This window comes from Macaca mulatta, chromosome 13 (assembly GCF_049350105.2).
Source record: "Macaca mulatta isolate MMU2019108-1 chromosome 13, T2T-MMU8v2.0, whole genome shotgun sequence".
NCBI classification, from domain to species: domain Eukaryota; kingdom Metazoa; phylum Chordata; class Mammalia; order Primates; family Cercopithecidae; genus Macaca; species Macaca mulatta.
In genome coordinates, this window is record NC_133418.1 from 54237171 (window position 1) to 54257337 (window position 20167).

At 48.1% G+C, this 20167-nt stretch overlaps 1 protein-coding gene across 2 annotated transcripts in view; it reads left to right on the forward strand.

The window, feature by feature from the left end:
- The window catches only part of TGFA (transforming growth factor alpha), a 107753-nt gene extending 91787 nt beyond the window's left edge, over positions 1-15966 (forward strand). For both annotated transcript variants that reach the window (XM_015112609.3, XM_002799271.4), the window contains exons 4-6: positions 6750-6899; positions 9883-9992; positions 12368-15966. In XM_015112609.3, the coding sequence (XP_014968095.1) occupies positions 6750-6899; positions 9883-9992; positions 12368-12375 (268 nt within the window). In that variant the 3' untranslated portion in view covers positions 12376-15966. The remainder of the gene's footprint in view (positions 1-6749; positions 6900-9882; positions 9993-12367) is intronic.
- The last annotated feature ends 4201 nt before the right edge of the window (positions 15967-20167 follow it).

Here is a 20167-nt window from a genome sequence, read left to right on the forward strand (position 1 = left end):
TTGCTAATCAGGGTGATCGGCCATCTCTCCACATTCACATCATATACATTACTATTAGTAATAATAGTAAGTGCTCAATAAAAGCTTAGTTGGTGGCAGGCATGGTACCCAGCACTCTGCCTACCGTAACCATGGATCCCTCACAACTCCCCTCTCAAGCAGGGATTATTACCCTTGTTGTATAAGTGAGAAATCTGGGGTTCAGAGAAGTTGAGCAACTTGCCCAGAGTCCCAGAGCTAGTAACTGGCAGAGGTGGGGTTCAGTCTCATCATTCCAGCGCCAGAACCCATACTCCCAGCTGCTGCCCAGAGGGTGCTGTGCCTCCGCTTGGCAAAATTCACCTCAAACCACTCAGCTCTTTTGTTTCCAGGCATCTTCCCCCTGCAAATTAACCCTCCTCCTTAGAAAGGTCAGGGTCATCCCCAAGCCCAGTCCCCTGACCACAGACTCTTAACAGGTTTTTCCTATGGGCCAAGTGCAGGGCTACAGAGACAGCTGAGACATACTTGCATTTGGAAAAGCTGACCATCTTGGGGGAGCCACAGCCATGCAAGCAATTACACCTCTTTGCCTCATTTTCCCCTCTGGATCTTAATGGCCCAGGGATGGTATTCAGTCTACAGAAATGCTTTATGTGGCAACAGATAATGAGCCACACTGTTCTTAGGTGACTTTAATCAGTTGTCAGCATTTTAGAAGTCAGATTTCACATTTCCATGCAGACGTCCGTGTCCTCTTGAATAAGCAGAATGGCAACACCGGGCCTGAACTTCCAAACGCAACTCCTCAGCTGGGACTCACTCAGGTGTGCCGCCCCAGATAGGGCTCGCCCTCTCCAGCCCTTCATTCCCCACCTCTCCCCAAAATTCCCGACAGCAACATGGAACATTGGTCCCTGATCCCCTATTGCCCTGCTGCTCTGCTTACACCAGCCCACTTGGCTCACTTTGCCATCCACGGGACCCCTTGGGGCTTGCATGTGTTCAGCCCTGGGACAGGCCCCTCTGCAGCACTCCTTACCCCCCTGATGGCTTGTGAGCTCTGGGAAGACAGAACCATACCTTATCCCTTTTTGTATTTATAGTACCCAAAAGAATGTTCTAATTAATGAATTCCCTCTAGACCAGAAACACTTGAGTGCATGTAGAGAAAGCAGAACATTCTGTCCCTGCTCCTGTGACTTGCCCAGCCTTGGGAAGCTGACACACACATCCTGGTCAATAAACCTGCAAACCCTGAGGTCAGGCCCCATCTGTCATGGCCTCATCAAGCAAACCCACAGGGAGCCAGGATTCTAGTCTCCAGAGGGAGCCCTTTCTAATAAACTCCGTCTTCCATAAGAACAACAGTCTTTAGGTTTCCAGAGAACCTAAAATGGCATCTCACACTATAAAATGAGGGAAAGAAAAAAAGTTTAAACAAATAACTAGTCACAGACTGCCAAAGGTGGTGAAAACTAGCCTTAGATATTTATGCTTCAGGTGAACCCTCGATGGTATTTTACAGCTCCCTTTAATAAATCCCCTAGCTCCCAACCACAGCAGAAAACTAATGGGAAGAGAATTTGCAAAGACAGTAAAGCTATAGAAATGCAAGGTTAGGACTCTCATCACTTTTTCCCCGAGGCAGATTCCTCACACCATTGGTCTGCTGCCTGCAGAAGCCTTCAAACAAAGGAAAGCCGTTGAAGGAAGCCACCCAGGTGACAAGTTTACCCCTGGCAACCAGTTTGAAGTTTCTCACCTGTCCCAAATGCTCCTTGGTGACCCAACTCCCTGACAAGTTTCCCACAGCAAAGTATGAAAGCAAATTCCTGTCAGCCAAGGGAAACACTCCACCTGGCCCTGGCCACAGAACATTCCAGTGGAATCTGAACAGAGTCAAACACCCAAAGAGACCTGACTGCCATCAGTTCATAGCCAGCTGCCTGTGTAACCAAGGTGGCGCCTCCCCAGAGATTAGGATTGGGGCAGTTTTCTTGTTGGTACTCGAGCCCCCTTACATAGATCTATCAGCAGGTGGTGAGGGTAGGGTTAAGAAGGATGGCATCACTCCCATCCACAGGTCTGGAGAAAGTGCAGGTCCTCCCAGAGTGGGGATCACACACCAGGCAGGAGGACACCGCAGTTAAAGGCATGGACTGGAGGTCAGGTAGACAGAGGTAAAGTCCAGCTGAGTCTCCCATACAAATGACTTGGCCCCTTTAAGCCTCTGTTTCTTTGTGCACAAAATGAGGATACTAATACTTCATAGGATTGTAATGGGGACCCAGTGATGATAATGTATATAGAGCAATTGCTGCCTATGACAAGAGCCACTGGACTCATAAGTAATGGGACTACTTAAATTAATTGATTAAAATTTAGTTTCTCAGTCTCACTAGCCACATTTTAAGGATGTAATACCTCAGGGTAGCTAGTGGCTATTGTATTCATCTGCCCAGCTACAGACTCTGTCATGATCATGGAAAGTTCTATTAGACAGCACCGGAGAACATTCAAGCCCAGTTCCCAGCACAGCATATGAGCTCAAGTGTTTGCTATTGTGGCCGCTGTTGGCATCATCACCGCAGCCAAGGGATGTTGTGAGGTCCTGCTGGAAGGAGTATGTAAGTAGGGCTGACCATACTCCAGCCCTTTCCTACCCAGCCCCCAGAGCACAGAGGTTGTAGGACTTGGTGAATCTGGTTCTTAAAAGGCTGAGAATGCGTGAGTCCAATACACGTGCCCTTGGTCCTAGTGCACCCACTGCCTCATAGCCCTGTGGAATGTGCAGCCAGGTGGGAACCAGCACCTACCTGAGGCCAAGGAGAGAACAGCAGCTGGGTCAAGTGTGATGATTGATTTGCAGCCAGGTGAGGTGACTCTTCCCATTCCTTCTGTGACTTGTGCCTAAACTAATCAGCATAATTAAGTTTAATATTAGTAGAAGCTTGGGAAGTTTTTTTTTTTTTAAGTATGTCACTAAACCTTTTTCCTTTTCCGTCATAAAGAGCAACTGAGAAGTACTCCCAATATTACAACTAGGAAGAGAAAAGATCACCCTCCCCTGCCCACTAGAATCAGCTGGGAGCTTTAAAAATCTTGATGCTCAGGACTGACTCCTAGAGATTCTGATTTAATTGATCTAAAGGTGTGGCCTGGACATCAGGATTTTTGAAAGCTCTGCAGGCAATTTCAATGAGCAGCCAAGGTTGAGAAACATTGGTTTCACTATTAAAAACTTCATGGTGGCTCTCAACTCTGGCTGTGTCAGAATTACCTTTTGGTCCTTTCTTTAAAATGCCCTGGCCCCACTTGCAGAGAGATTTTGATCTGGGAGGTCCCAGCTGTAGGTGAGACCCACTGGGCTGCTTGGGGCTATGACACAGCGTTCTTGGAGCTCTTCTAGGTCAGGACCTGGAGTCCCAACGATGAGGCAGTTCCCCAGGTGCCTCCCGTGCCTCCCACCTTGGGGAAGTGTTCGCTCAGAAGCATGTTGGGCTCCCTCACTCTGTGGGACTGGGAGTTGAGTGTTTGCAGCTATTACACTAGAGTGATAGGCACTCTTGTTGGCATGAAGACTTTCCTAAGGGGCTGGGCCTCCTGCTGGGGTGGTTTTAAAGCAGAGCTGATTTGCAGGGGCCAGCATGCATGAATGGCAAATGTTCCTCTGGGAGAAAAAGCATGGAAAGTCAGCAAGGTGTGTCCCAGCCCAGGGAGTTGTCTCCCTTGGTGTGTTAAGATGGCACTGTCTGAGGGCACATTTGCACCTTGCCACACTGACAGCAAGGAGACCTCGCTACAGGACAATCAGTAGCCCATCTCTTGTGTCTGATCAGGTTTGTGTTTGTCACTAAATCACTAGCCCGGGGTATCTTCCAATCCAATTTGCATTAACCCAGAAAGGTAGCCTTATTGGGTGAGACTGTTAGTTCCCAAACCTCTAGAAGCTTTTGTTTCTTCATCTGTCAAACAAGGTAAGTAATAGCTGCAACCTCACAGGTCAGTTGCGATTGTTGGGATTAAAAGAGATGATTCATGTAGGAGTTTAGCCTACTGCTTGCAGTAAATGTTACATGTTGTAATTAGCAGTTGGCTGCCACTATTTTATTTAAATGAAATTTACTGGGGTCTCCAGTATTGATGTGTTAAGTCATAGCATTTTTAGAGCTGAATAATAGGCGAGGTGCTAGAATCCCTCTTTCCCAGGGCCTGCTGGTTAGAGTAGAAACGTTTCAAGTTGTGTGAAATTGTCATGGGTTGTTCACCTTCCTATACCCTGAGACTTTCACAAAAGACTCTGCAAATCCTCATTATGGTACCCTTCGCCAGGAGAAAGAAGCACTAACCCTAACCCTAACCTTTTGCAGAGAAGTCTCACTGGCTTGTCTACAACTCCTGGTTACAAATCTGATAATCCACTCCAAAGCCCAGGCTCCCCGGCCCCATTCCCTTCAGTGGTTCACCAGAGGTTTCTGTAGAGCTAAGCCTGGCCCTGCCCTGCAAGAGCAAGAAGGCTGGGGCCAGAAGTGAAGCTGGTTGGAGAAGAGCAGTCAGAAAGGTGGGCATAGTCCTGGGGGGTTCAAGGAGGAGAGGTTAGGGAGATCAAAGTGAGCTATGGAAGAATGGATGGATGGGTGACAAAAAGGAATGTGAATGAGTCTGTAAATTACATTCTTCTGGAGAATGTGATCCTTGGAATGGAGCCTGAGGAGGAGGATGAGGAATGATAGAATGATATTGCAGGTGGAGAAGGTAGCCAGAGTTGAGATTCACAGTGGAGGGTAGTTGTTCATTCATTCTGCAGGTGTGTCCTGAGTCCCCACATGCTGGGAACTGTGCTAGGTGCAGTGCGTGGATTGGCAACAACTTGGATTGGCTGGAACCTAGGTGGGTGGGAGATAAAGTAGAGGCGTGGATTAGGGCCCTGTGGGAGAGAGGGCTAGCTATCACAGAGGAAGCGCACAACTCAGGGACCTCATCTGGAAGGTCGGAGAGCCATCTGGGTGCAGCGTGAAAACTTGAGGAGCTAGAGGGAGGGACCCTTTGCAGGATTTTCTTGAGATATGGACGGCTTAGATTTATGCACTGCCTAAGACTGTTGCTTATCACCTCTCAGCCTGGAGTCTAATCCACTCTCCGCCTCCACCTCATAGGAAAGGGCTGGTGCCTGCGGGGAGAGCTGTTTCTTGACCTTTGCCTTTATGTAATTTTGTTATTAAAATCAAAGCAAGCAAACAAACAATAAAACCCTGTCCCTGTCCCATAGCCCCCTGAGCCATTGAAAGTCACTGTTCTTATTCAGAGTTCTGTGATCCCCTCTCAGTGTGCCTGGTCTTCAAAGGCCTTTTAATCTAAAAGTGAAGGTTAGAGGCTAATTAATCAAAAGATAAACTCTTTTAAAAAGTTTAGCTATCATTGCCATGTCTAGGGGAGAAACAAAACAAAACAAAACTTTAAATCTAGCATAGGATATGGGGCCACTCTGCTGAAGTCCCCACCGGCAGGCCGGGCGCGGTGGCTCACGCCTGTGATCCCAGCACTTTGGGAGGCCGAGGCGGGCGGATCACCTGAGGTCAAGAGCTGGAGACCAGCCTGGCCAACATGGTGAAACCCCATCGCTACTAAAAATACAAACATTAGCCAGGCGTGGTGGCATGTGCCTGTAATCCCTGCTACTCAGGAGGCCAAGGCAGGAGAATCGCTTGAACTCAGGAGACGGAGGTTGCAATGAGCTGAGATCCCGCCACTGTACTCCAGGCTGGGTGACAAGAGCGAGACTCCATCTCAAAAAAAAAAAGAAGTCCCCCCTGGCAAAGGAGGTGGTGATCTTACATTTCTATTGACAATAAGAATGTTACTCCATACAAAGGGACCAGTGTCTAAGCTAAGTATCTTTTATTGAGAAGAATCACATGCTTGGGGGATTAGTGGCTCAGGGTGAGGGGATGCCTGTAGAAGAAAATGACCATCCCATCCTTATGGCCAGGGCACATCCTGAAGCACTTTTGAGACCCACTCGTGCATAGCAGGGGGCTGTGATTAAAAGATTAATGCCAAAGAACCTCTGAATGGTAGCAATACCAGGAATTACATCACCTGGTGTTGGCACCACACTGTACAGGCTACACGCACATTCAAACATGACCTTGCTTATGCCTTTACTAAGCCTGGTATGGAGGTAGACCAGGTATTGATGGACAGGAGGACACCAGGGTTCACAGGAGAGTAGTGACATCTACAGTCCTACAGTGACCAGGTAGTAGTGCTGGGTAATCTGGTAGATACTTGAAGAACTAATTAAACTTGATGAAGATAAAAAGGCAAACCACAGCCTATGTCTCCACTGGGTTCAGATGTTTTCTTTCTCATCACCAGAAATTCTGAAAATACACATTTGGTTTAAAAATAACCTGGATTTTTTATGAACTGCCAAAATGAAGCCTGTGTCATGAACACATTTACTGCCTTTATTCCTCCAGGATGTGGCACAGTCACAATAGTCATGGATTGCTTCAGGCGTAGCTTGCATCCTCAGATGACAAGGATGATTCGATTCCCCCTCCTTCTCCACATAAGCGGTGCTGCCTGCAGCAGGGATGCAGGAGGCATTTTGCTGACACCTTTCCCTCCAGTTGCAAAAGCTGGCAGGGCCCCTTTGGGCTTTACCTGCAGGCTCTGGGTCCCTCCAGGCAAGCCCTCCGTGGAGAGCTAGGGTAACAAGACCTTTTGTCAGGAGAGTGCACTGACGTTCGTTTCTTCCCCAGCTGCCATTCTGGGTACGTTGGTGCACGCTGTGAGCATGCGGACCTCCTGGCTGTGGTGGCCGCCAGTCAGAAGAAGCAGGCCATCACCGCCTTGGTGGTGGTCTCCATCGTGGCCCTGGCTGTCCTTATCATCACATGTGTGCTGATACAGTGAGTACTTGCTGCTCCTAAGGCCAGGTCCCCTGCCTGCCTCCCCTGCCAGGGACATCTGCAGTACATCCAGATAACAGGGCCACCTCAGCACAGCTTATTGCTGCGATGTCTGAGTGGTGTCAGCAAAGCTAAATGCTACTTTGATGACTGTTGGCATGGCATGGCAGCCAAGCTGCATGAAGGCCTCGTACATGCTGGGTGGATCCCCAACTAGGGGGTTCATGCACCGTGGAGGCCAGTGCAGAACCAAAGGCATGCTGGTTCTTTCCACGGTTGTGTTGGAGTCTTCAGAATAGTGATGAAGTGGGCAGGTCCTCCAGAGAGGACTGGAGACAGCTCCTAGCCTCCTTCCAGCAGCAGCAAAAGTGCTTTCTCTCTACAGAAGTCATTTTGCAAATACTAAACCATGTCGAGGGCCATTGTTGCTGTTACAGGCTGATGACCATCACTCTGTACAGCTCTTCCTCTTTGTCCACTTCTCTGCCCCTCCTCATCCTCCAAAACTCAGTTACTGTGTTGTATCTTCCACGAAGCCTCCCTGGGGCCCAGACCAGGAGAGACCTTTTCAGGTGTGTCTTGGCCCCATTTGCTTGCCCATATCTCCTGACTGGACTGCTCTGCAGCGTCAGAGACCCTGGGAATACAGTGCAATATTCCTAGCATTTGGAACTATGCCAGATTTATTCCCTGGAAATATCTGAAGTCTGAATCTTAGGGGATTTGTTAGGTTTGTGCAAAAGTAACTGCGGTTTTCACTATTACTTTTTAAGACCAAAACCACAATTACTTTTGCACCAACCTAATATACCTGATTGGATATGCACAAGGAAGTCTCAGAACAGTTAAAGGCTGCCACTCAATTCAGTGTAGGTTAACTCATGGTGGAGACGATCAGTAGGTGGGCCCCTCTGGCAAGGTTGTGGTCAGTAGCTACATGTCGATGCAGGAAGCCAAACTTATACCCTCCAAGGTTGCCTAAGGTTTGGACAGATAAACAAACTGTCCCTTTGGTTTGTGGCTCTTGAGACATCTGAAACACATGCCCCTGGTTCTGGTAACAGTGGGGCACCCCTTAGAGTCCCAGCTTGTTGACAGTAGCCACAGCTTGCTCACATCCTTCTCCTGGACCAAGGCAGCACTGAGTGGTGAGGGATGGGGTCTGAGCTGGGTTGCCCTTTCCGTCCCCTCCAGGAAGTATCCATTCTGCCTCCAGAGGCCTTGGAAAAACATGTTTGCTGGAAGAAGACAAGCAGCTCTGGTTCAGACTGGGCCAGAGCCCAGGCTGGACCACTCAGAAGGACCCTCCTCAAGGAGCAGGAGCAAGCTAGTGGGCTGCCAGCCTTACCTCTCATGGCCAGTAGCTGTGTGTGCTGCCCCATCCTTCCATTGTCCTGTTTCTGTGGCCAGGAGGGTCACAGGGACTTAGGAATAAGACTGGGGGCCCATGTGGGCCTCCCCAGAGGGACCTAAGAGCTAATTTTGGCAGATTGTCTGGAAACAGGAATGATCTAGATGCCTAGACAGCATCTTTCATTTCCAGGGAGGCAGCCAGTCCCAACTCCTGTGTCTCTTCCCAGCCTTGGTCTCCCTGCCAGAGACCAAGTTCAGAATTCATGAGCCAGAGACTAAGCTCTCACTCCTGCCAGGCTGCTGGCTTCCTGGGCTTAGGGCCCTCCTGAGTTGCAGGGTCCAAGTTGGGACCAGCTTGTCCCATGCTGGAGGGATCTAGAGGCCTTGATCCCATTGCCCTGGGATGCTCCAGTCTGGGAAGTGACAAAGACAAGCCCACCTGGCTGGCTGACTGTGAGAAAGTAGTCATTGATGGCTCTGGAACCAAGGCCTTTAGAGCCCCCTGGCATGGGATGTGCTGTTTCCAGTCCAGACTCTGCAACTCAGGAGGGCCTCATGCCCAGGCACACTGCTCTGGGCTCTCAGTTTTCACCTGTGACATAAGCAGGTTGGGCGGGAAGGTCTCAGAGCCTCCTCCTAGCCCTCCTGTCCAAAGATTCAGGGGCTCCAGTAACCTGTCCAGCTTCTCACTGCAGGACAGTGCCAAGACAGGGATTGGGATGGGAATCATGAAATGCCCACTGGATACCAAGAGAGAAGCCCAGCAACAGTCTTATTTCTTCATCTCTGCCACCTGGCTCATCTTAGGAAATTTCTCCTAACTCCAGCCCTAGCCCAGGAACACATAAATTATATATACATTAAGGTTAGAATGAGTGGAAATGAAGTTCTCCACGATATCCCAAGGGAAACGGCTGGCAGCATCTGTGGGTAACTCCTCTCTCACTCAGTGCTTTCTTTTCTCTTCTTCTTTTGGGGCTTTTTTTTTTTTCTTGCAAACTCTGAAAACTCTCCATTCCTGCCCACAGAGGGAGGACTCCGGGTCACAAAGGTTTACAGAGAGGGTAGATGTTCCAAAACTAGAGAAGTTTAGTCCTGAGAGCAGGATTCAAAGCCATTGAGATCCATAACTCATTCTTCCATTTTTTTTCCCATGGGTCAATTCAGCCATCCAAGTTCCCTGTTCTGCTACTGGCAATACCAGATGAATAACCTCTTCCTAAACCCCCACAGCCATGCCAGCTGGAGGTGGCCACTTTATCCCAGTCCTTTGTCCCAATTCTGAGGCCATTACACTTGTGGAGTTACCCACCTGGTTCTTTATCAAGAAAGCCAGGTGGAGGACCAGTTCCCTCTGACGGCTGGGGAAGCTGGAGCCAGGTTGGCTTGCAGAAATGGAGCAAATACTTGAGGGCAGCCAACAGATGCTTCTGTTGTTGGCCAGCATCTGCCCCAAAAAACCACTGCCCTATCAAGCCCTCACCCCGCTATGGTGCGTGTCCCTCTAGAAGCCCCCATGGGGAGCTAGTTTAGAGCTGGAGCTGCCCAGCAGGGCCCTTGGGCAGATGCTGTGCCACCCCGGCCCTCCTGCCAGGCTCCTGCCCAGACTGGGTCCCCTGTGTCTTTGCAGCTGCTGCCAGGTCCGAAAACACTGTGAGTGGTGCCGGGCCCTCATCTGCCGGCACGAGAAGCCCAGCGCCCTCCTAAAGGGAAGAACCGCTTGCTGCCACTCAGAAACAGGTAACGAGCCTCTTCTCTGGTGGGAGACACTATTGGGTGGAGAAAACGACCACTTTCTCCAAGTCAGGGCAGAGGTTCCTGTAGTATGAAGCAGGAAGAGGGGAGAAAAGGAAGAGACTGTCTCATTCTACCAAGTCAGGTTTAGCTTATTCATAGGTGCCTTTTACTTAGGAGGGACCCCTTATATCCTGGCTGGTGGCTGTGGGACCTTTGACAAGTTACTCAACCTCTCAGAGCCTCGAGTTGTTTTGTTTTGTTTTGTTTTGTTTTGTTTTGTTTCTGTTTTTTGAGATGGAGTCTTACTCTGTCACCCAGGCTGGAGTGCAATGGTACGATCTGGACTCACTGCAACCTCCAACTCCCGGTTTCAAGTGATTCTCCTGCCTCAGCCTCTCGAGTAGCTGGGATTACAGGCTGCCCTCCACCACGCCTAGATAATTTTTGTATTTTTAGTAGAGACAGGGTTTCGCCGGGGTCAGGCTGGTCTCGAACTCCTGACCTCAAGTGATCTGCCCACCTCAGCCTCCCAAAGGGCTGGGATTACAGGCGTGAGCCATTGTGGCCGGCTTAGCCTTGGTTTTCTTATTCTTAAAAAGATGTTGTGCAAATTGCATGAGTACTGATATAAAATACCTAGTATAGTGTATCACCCAAATTGTAGGCACTCAAGAGATGTTCATTCTCTTTCCCTTGAGCGAGTCACTTCCCCTTTTTCATCTGTAAAAGGAGGCATTTGGCCTATGGAAGGTCTCTAAGGACTTTAAAACCCTTCCTATGATCTGCATTAAGTGAACCTTTTTTCCTGGACATTTTCGCCAATATCCATAAAGAAGATTGGACATCAGGATGTGGGGCCCAGCTTGCACCTCAGGAGCCTCCTCGGAGCATCAGTGGCTCTGGGCTCATGGAGGTGAAGAGTCCTTCATCCAAACAGGGAAGGAAAAGTCTCACACCGGCCAGCTTTTCGGGGATGCGGTTTTGACCGAGAGAGCCCATCGTAAAGTTCTTCTTGAGGACATAGTGGGTCAGGAGACAGTCATTAAAGCGAATCCACCCAGAAGTGTCCTTCCCTAGTAAACAGTTGGTGTTCAGAAGTTCCAGGGTCCATGGAGAGGGTAGGGAGGAAGGCTGCTGGGAGTCTGGACACACGTGTGTTCATTAGAGCTCGTGGTCATCTGGAGGGAGCTGAAGGCTCAAGAACACATGCATTTGTTCTTTATTTCAATCACCATAGTCACTGTGTGCAGTAAGTGAGCACACACAGACTGTGCAGGAGCAGCACTTGAGATTAGGAGCCATAGCTCTTGAGGATGCAAATCCATTCAGCCTTACAGTGGCCTTAGGAAGAGGATGGTTCATGAGTGATATGGGTAAACTGAGTCTGCTGACAGCCTGCTTGGGTCCCACTGGGAGTCAGTGGGGGAGTGAGGATGAGAACTAGGGCCTCTAAAGACCCCTCTCCACATCTCCTTTCAATCACCTTGGGCTAATCCATTGAGCTAATGAAGGTAAATCTTTTTATTTTTTCTTTTAGCACCAATAGAAACATGTTTTTAATCTTTTAAGAAAATTTGTAATAGATTCTGTAGCATTCGTCTGAACCTAACAGAGTCATTTGGGGTGGAGTAAGTTTCTCGTTAATGTCACTTCTTCTCTACCCACATTTAAGAAGTTAGCTCTAAGCCTGGGGATGGGTCTGGCCTTTAGAGATGGCCACCTGGGCTGAAGTCCCTTTCCCTCAGATGGTGCATATCACCACCTCATGTAGCACCTGCCAGGCCTGCTGGGCCTAAAGGATGGGTGAACCAGGGGTACTCACCTGTGAGCACCTCCAGAGGAACCATGGCAAGGACCTAGAAAGATGTCCAGACTAAGTTGAACTCAAGAACTGAGGATGGTCCATGCTGCCTCACCACAACAGATACAGAGGATACCCTCAGGGCCCAGCCATTGAAAAATAAATGGGTCCATTCTTGTATGGCCTCAGGGGAAGCCTTTCTGCCACCAGAGCCCTGGACCAGGGCTGCCCACCAAGTCACCCCTTACAGAAGCTGGCTGCAGGCCAGATTAAAATGATACCCTCACAACAGGGGGCATCCCCCTGCTCCCCCACGTATGCCTTCCTTCTGCTACCACTCACTCACTCACTCACTCACTTTCAATCAGTCTCTCTAGCTTCCTTTGGCACTGAAAGCACAATGTCAGAGGTTGCGGTCCCCAAGACTGAACCAGCAGAATTTGGACTCAGGCCTAACTCCCCGAGAGAACTTGGTGACAATTGGCTGTGCCATCTCCAAGTCTCTTTCCTAAGCTTATTTTCCCAACATGGCCAGGGTGTGGCCCACAGTACCTAACCCGTTTTTCCTTCCTGCCAGTGGTCTGACGAGTCCAGAGGAGTTTGGCCACGTGGACTGTGGCAGATCGATAAAGAAAGGCTTCTTCAGGACAGCACTGCCAGAGATGCCTGGACGTGCCACAGACCTTCCTACTTGGCCTACAATCACCTGTGCAGCCTTTTGTGGGCCTTCAAAACTCTGTCGAGAACTCTGTCTGCTTGGGGTTATTCAGTGTGACCTAGAGAATAAATCAGTGGACCACGATTTCAAGACTGGTTAAAAAAGAACTGCAAAGAGACGGACTCCTGTTCACCTAGGTGAGGCGTGTGCATCAGTTGGTGTCTGAGTCCAGATGTGTGCAGTTGTCTTCTGCCAGCCATGGATTCCGGGCTACATATTTCTTTTTAATGGGCCACCTCCCCACAACGGAATTCTGCCCAACACAGGAGATTTCTGTAGTTATTGTTTTCTATCATCCGCCTACTGGGGAAGAAAGTGAAGGAGGGGAAACTGTTTAATGTCACATGAAGACCCCAGCTTTAAGAGAAGCTGTATCCTCTAACCACGAGACCCTCGACCAGCCCAACATCTTCCATGGACACATGACATTGAAGACTGTCCTAAGCTATTGCCACCCTTGGAGATAATGTCTTATTTATTAGATGGATAATGGTTTCATTTTTAATCTCTTAAGTCAATGTAAAAAGCATAAAACCCCTTCAGACTTCTACATTCATGATGTATGTGTTGCTGACTGAAAAGCTGTACTGATTAGAAATGTCTGGCCTCTTCAAGACAGCTAAGGCTTGGGAAAAGTCTTCTGGGGTGTGGAGATGGAACCAGAGGCTGGGTTACTGGTAGGAACAAAGGTAGGAGTTCAGAAGTGGTGCCATTGAAGCCACAAAGCCAGTAAATGCCTCAATACATTCTGGGAGAAAACTTAGCAAATCCATCAGCAGGAATCTGTCCCCTCTGTTGAGGAGAGAGGAAGAATGTGTGTGTCTACACAGGATAAACCCAATACATGCTGTACTGCTCAGTGATTAAATGGGCTCACTTCCTCGTGAGCCCTTCGTGAGTATGTTTAGAAATAGAGCATTAGCCACGAGCCATGGGCATTTCAGGCCAAATCCATGAAAGGGGGACCAGTCGTTTATTTTTCATTTTGTTGCTTGGTTGGTTTGTTGCTTTATTTTTAAAAGGAGAAGTTTAACTTTGCTATTTATTTTCGAGCACTAGGAAAACTATTCAATTATTTTTTTTTTCTTCATTTCCATTCAGGATGCTGGTTTTATTAATAAAAACTCTAATAAGTCACCTCCACTATGTGGGTCTTCCTTTCCCCGCAAGAGAAGGAGCAATTGTTCCCCTGAGCACCTGGGTCCATCTGACCTGTGGGGCCTGCCTGTGAGAAGCAGTGGGCCCCTTCAAATACAGAGTGGATAGCTCATCCCTAGGAATTTTCATTGAAATTTGGAGACAGAGTAACGAAGAAATAATATATAAACGCCTTATGTGAGGAAATGCTACTAATATTTGAAAAGTGAAAGATTTCTCCCTACTAACTCTTAAGTGCACCTAGCTTACTACATCATGAAAGGTACATTTAAAATATGTCAAATTGGCTTGAACTTTTCAGAGAATTTTGTCTTCCCCCTAATTCTTCTTCCTTGGTCTGGAAGAACGATTTCTATGAATTTTCTCTTTTTTATATATATAATTCAGACAATTCTGACCCATGTCTTCACTTTGGGCACTCTTATTTAACAATGCCACACTGGAAGCACTAAATGCAGACCTCAGATCTGTTCAGAGCTGACCTCCCAGCAACATAGTTGACACAGCTCCAGGTTTTTAAATTATTAAAATAAGTTCAAGTTTACATCCCTTGGGCCGGATATGTGGGTTGAGGCTTGACTGTAGCATCCTGCTTAGAGACCAATCAATGGACACTGGTTTTTAGACCTCTATTGATCAGTAGTTAGCATCCAAGAGACTTTGCAGAGGCATGGGAAGATGAGGCTGGACAGATGGCAGAAGCAGAGGTTCTCTGCAAAGACTTGAGATTTAGTGTCTGTGAATGCTCTGGTTCCTAGGTCCAGCAAGTCACACCTGCCAGTGCCCTCATCCTTATGCCCATAACACACACACAGTGAGAGGCCTCAAATATACACCTCCCTAGAAGTGCCTTCTAAGTCAGTTCTTTGGAAACCAGCAGGTCTGAAAAAGAGGCTGCATCAAGGCAAGCCTGGTTAGACCACTGTCCATGCCTCAGGATAGAACAGCCTGGCTTATTTGCAGATTTTTCTTCTAGAAATCAAATAACTGATAAGCATTGGATCCCTCTGCCATTTAATGGCAATGGTAGTCTTTGGTTAGCTGTAAAAATACTCCATTTCAGGTTAAAAATGCACCTTCTAATCCATCTCTGCACGCTCCCTGTGTTTCCTTGCCCTTTAGAAAATGAATTGTTCACTACAATTAGAGAATCATTTAACATCCTGACCTGGTAAGCTCCCACACACCTGGCAGTGGGGAGCGTCGCTGTTTCCAATGGCTCAGGAGACAATGAAAAGCCCCCATTTAAAAAAATAACAAACATTTTTTAAAAGGCCTCCAATACTCTTATGGAGCCTGGATTTTCCCACTGCTCTACAGGCTGTAACTTTGTTTAAGCATCCTGGCAGGAAATGTTTTCTTCTACATGGAAAGATAGACAGCAGCCAACCCTGATCTGGAAGACAGGGCCCCAGCTGGACACACATGGAACCCAGCCAGGGATGCGCTGGCCATTGTGTCCCTGCGGGAGAGATGGGCAGAATGGCCCTGGAGTCCTTTTTCCTGAGAAAGGAGGAAAAGGTGGGATTGACACTCACCCACCCACACTGGTAAGGGAGGAGAATTTGTGCTTCTGGAGCTTCTCAAGGAATTGTGTTTTGCGAGTACAGAAAACTGTCTGTTGTCTTCAAGCCAGGTTTTCCAGGGCACATGGGTCATCAGTTGCTTTTTCAGTCAGTTTGGCCGGGATGGACTAATGAGGCTCTAACACTGCTCAGGAGACCTCTGCCCTCTAGTTGGTTCTGGGCTTTGATCTCTTCCTACCTGCCCAGTCACGGAGGGAGGAATGACTCAAATGCCCAAAACCAAGAGGACGTTGCAGAAGTAAGACAAGCATGTGTATATTTTTAAGTGTTCTAACATAAGACCTGTTCTCCCTAGCCATTGATTTACCAGGCTTTCTGAAAGGTCTAATGGTTCACACGCAGAGAGAGAGAGTACTGAAAAAGCAACTCCTCTTCCTAGTCTTAATAATTTACTAAAATGGTCAACTTTTCATTATCTTTATTATAATAAACCTGATGCTTTTTTTTTTTAGAACTCCTTACTCTGACATCTGTATATGTTGCACTGAAAAGGTTAATATTTAATGTTTTAATTTATTTTGTGTGGTAAGTTAATTTTGATTTCTGTAATGTGTTCATGTGATTAGCAGTTCTTTTCCTTAATATCTGAATTATACTTCAAGAGTAGTGAGCAATATAAGATGCAATTGTGTTTTTCAGTAATGTGCATTGTTATTCAGTTGTACTGTACCTTATTTGGAAGGATGAAGGAATAAATTTTTTTTCCTAAGTCAAGACTGGAGTGTTTCTTTAATGAGATTAGGATACTGCTCAAGAAAATGAAGACTTTTCTCTGCAAATGTGATTGATGTGGAAAAATTAGATGATCTGTTACAAAATGTAGAAATCCTATAATTAACCACAGTTGATCCCTGTCTTCTTGAAGAATTCAAGTTCTCTGAAGCTCTTCCCAGTATATAAGTACTTAGTAGACTATGTGTCCAATAATGCTAATTGATGTGGTGGAAAATATACAATCTCTGCCACTGCAGGAATTGAAATCTGGTGGAGAAGACAGACAGATATGCTGAGAATAATTCCGGACTATTTCTAGACAATACAAATAAGCCATGAAATTATAAGGTAGAGAATATATGTTAACAGTGGTGGTTCTCAAAGCATGGTTCCAGACCTGCAGCATTGGTATAACCTGTGAACTTGTTAGGAATGCAATTCTTTGGGCTCCAGCCCAGACCTACTATACTGTGAGGGTGCTCCACACTCTTTCTGCCCTCTGAGTGATTCTAATACATACTCAAAATTTTTAAATATTTTTTAATTTTGTAGAGAGACAGGGTCTCCCTGTGTTTTCCAGGCTGGTTTCAAACTCCTGGACTCAAGCGATCCTCCACCTTGACCTCAGAGTTCTGGGATTATAGGCGTGGGCCACTGCGCTTGGCTGATGCTCAAATTTAAGAACTACTATGCTACGGGACTCAGTGAAAGGACAACTTAGTGTTGAGCTACAGTTTTATGGAAAAGCTTTGAAGAGGCTTTGCAGAAGAAGTGAAACACAATTTACCTCTTGGAGTTCAAATGTAATAGCCATCAGAAAGCGTAGCCTTGAATGAAGGATCTTCTCCGCTCAGCCTAGTTGAAGGAAAAAAATAGATCTGTCCATCTCCCACCATACCCCCAACCACCACCGGGCTCACCCGCCCCTGTTCCCCACCACCCAGTCTGTAATTATAAGGAATTGTTCTAAAACAGTCAACCGGATCTTACAAACCCATAGTAAGGCCTCTGCCCTTTTTTTTTTTTTTTTTTTTTTTTTTTTTTTTTTTTTTTTGAGATGGTATCTTGTTCCATCACCCGGACAGGAGTGCAGTGGTGTAATCTCGGCTTGCTACAACCTCCGCCTCCCGGGTTCAGGAAATTCTCCTGCCTCAGCCTCCGGAGTAGCTGGAACTACAAGTGTGTGCCACCACACCCAGCTAATTTTTGTATTTTTAGTAGAGACGGCGTTTCACCATGTTGCCCAGGATGGTCTCAATCTCTTGACCTTGTGATCTGCCTGCCTCACCCTCCCAAAGTGCTGGGATTACAGGCGTGAGCCACCGCGCCCGGCCGGGCCTCTGTACTTCTAACCCATGGGTGGGATCCACATGTGCAACATAAGAAGCGCTCACGGAAAAGTGGAGAGTGAAATCGTTGCTGCATAGTATAAAATCCTGGGCCCCAAAGAAAGTTCTGCTCTTTGTAGAGAGGGACGAGCATGTGGAGCTTGCTGTCCAGACCCCAGAGGTCTTAGGATCAGCCAAACTTGCAGAAAGATGGAAACTCAAGCAATTCTTCCTCCCAAGCTCCCTGGCCTGGCATCTGGCCCTCAATAAACTCTTTCCCTACCTCTTGAAAGAGAGTGGGGAGACTTCCTACCCAAACCTGGTCTTCCTCCTCATGACCCCATTTAGTCTTCAGAGACATCTCCAGGCCTTCTTCCTAACCAGTGGGATTTTTCACTAGTCCCCATTTTTTCTCCTCTTTCCCAATTTCTAAGCCATCTACCTGCCAAGGCTGCCTGCCTGCCAGAACCAAGGTCCGGTGACTGTCCCTTGTCCTGGTCAGGTGCACTGGACTGTCTGGGGTGAGAAGGAGCCATCCCAGGAAAAAGCACCCATCAACTTTGAATCAAGCCAGACCTTTCCTCATCCAGGTAACTTGCAGTTGACAATTTGAAAGCCATGTTCTGGATGCTTTGGGTCCAGGCTTTTTGGATCCTGTTGGCCCAAACTTCAGACCCCTATTTTTTCTGGTTGCCTTGACTGATGCCTGGCTCTGTTTGGGGACATTTGAGTATAAAACCCTTGCCTTGCTTCCTCTCTAGCTCAGAGCTTCACTACCAGCACTTTTTCCCCCTGACTCCTGAAATTCCTCTTCCACAACTGCCTTCTGCAGGACTTGCTACTTCCAGCAGGCTCTGAGGTTTCTGCCACAGCCTTTCACCTCCAGAAGTCAGGAGTGAATTGCTTGCAGTCACAGAAGCTGTGTCTAGCGATGCCTGTTTCATAGGGTGGTGTCTGTCACCCAAGATCAATAAGGAATCTGAATACATGGGGATGGACCTTAAGCAGCACTTTAAAAATCTCTCCAGGTGATTCTAATCCATACCCTACTCCCCTTTCGAATACACCAGGCCCCAGGGGGCAGGTGGCATGGAAGAAGTGATGCCTGGAGCTAAGAGTACCTGGTGCTCACCCAGCGCACCCATCCTCAAGGAGATTCCTTAATATCCAGCAGATGTTCACCTCTGGGGAGACAGAAGCTTGGGCCTCCTCTCAAGTGGGATCGCCTAAGGCAGAGAAGTGAGAAATCTCCTGTGGGTACTCCTGTAAGGAGTGCCTTGTGGCTGGTGCTTGAGGTCATAGGTCAGGCACAAGTGGGCAGTGGCTTTTTTTTTTTTTTTCAAGTCAGGGTCTCACTCTGTCACCCAGGCTGGAGCACAGTGGCATGATCTCAGCTCACTGCAACCTCTGCCTCCCAGGTTCAAGCAAATCTCCTGCCTCAGCCTCCCAAGTAGCTGGGATTATAGGCGCCAGCCACCACGCCTGGCTAACTTTTGTATTTTTAGTAGAGATGGAGTTTCATCATGTTGGCCAGGCTGGTCTCTAACTCCTGACCTCAAGTGATCCACTCGCCTTGGCCTCTCAAGGCAGTGGCTTTTTAGGAGCCAAATTTTACACTTGGGAATAAAAGAAAGTTGGGCATTTATGCTGAAAGGGAAAGAGAGAAAGTAGGAAGGGGAAACCACTGTCCAGGACCATCTGCTCCAATGGAAGCCTCAGGCTTGTGCATCTGCACAGGTGCCTGGGACCCAGAGTCCACAAGGACCTCCATCCCAAGACCTGCAGGGGAAGCCCTGTGGGAGGTAGGTGAAGTTGAGTGCTGGGCAAGAGGACATCTCCACCAACCTGGGGCTGGGCGTTCAGCTGCTGGTCCTGTACACTGCAGAAAGGGATTCTGGACATGTGACATCCCAGGAGAACTGGGCTGTGAGGAGCCAGCATCACTTAAACCGTGTCCTACCAGATCAGAGCAAACAGCCACGCCCCTCCACTGCAGCATGACTCTCCCACCAGCCCTTGTGCAAGGAGCCCCCTAACCAGAGTGCAGAGGTCCAGAGCCCCTGTGGTGGGAGGAGGCTTGGAGGCAAAGGCTGTAGTGGGTTTCACTACAGCCTACTTCTTGCTGACTGTGTCACCCTGGGATGTTACTGTTTCCTTCTGAGCCTCCTGTGCCTCTCTGTTTAATTTCCACTGATTTAGCCCAGGGTTGTGAAATAAATCTCGTAAGCACAGCCTGATTCTTGGAATAAAAAAAATCTGGTGTGATCCTAAATGCTATCAATATGTTGTCCAGCTCAAGGGAGGCCCCCCTCCCCATGTGCCCCACTGACCTTCAAGGTAAAAGAAGCTGGGAGGTGGGAGGTGCTCATGAGAAATATTTTCATAGATCCAGTATCAAATGGGACCAAACCCAGGGGTTGATGATCTCAGGACATCACCTTTACAAGTGGTTAATGACCCAGAGGAGTGAGGACAACTGTCTTCAGACATAAGGAGGTTTGGTCTGACCTCAAGGGGCAAGTCCAGGAGACAGGTTAATTTTGTTTCAGTAGAAGCTTCTGTTTCACTGTCGGAGCTGCCTGCTGGCTCTGGCTGTCCTCCGGGCAAATGTGCTTCCTAACTCCAAAGTAATCACACAGAGGTGGGTGCCAACCAGGGCCCAGAGGGTCTCCTGGTGAACTAGAGCATGAGCCAGAAGACCTGGGGCATCTGACCATGGTCTCCTACCTATGAGTCCATGGGTTACCCCTATTTAGCTCCAAGCCTCCACCTCCCACTGCACCCTTCTGGAATAATCTTTGTGAGCCCAGACTTGAGCCTCTGTCCTCCCAGGGCTTCCCAGTGATCGAGGGGGATCTCAGGCCCTGCTCAAT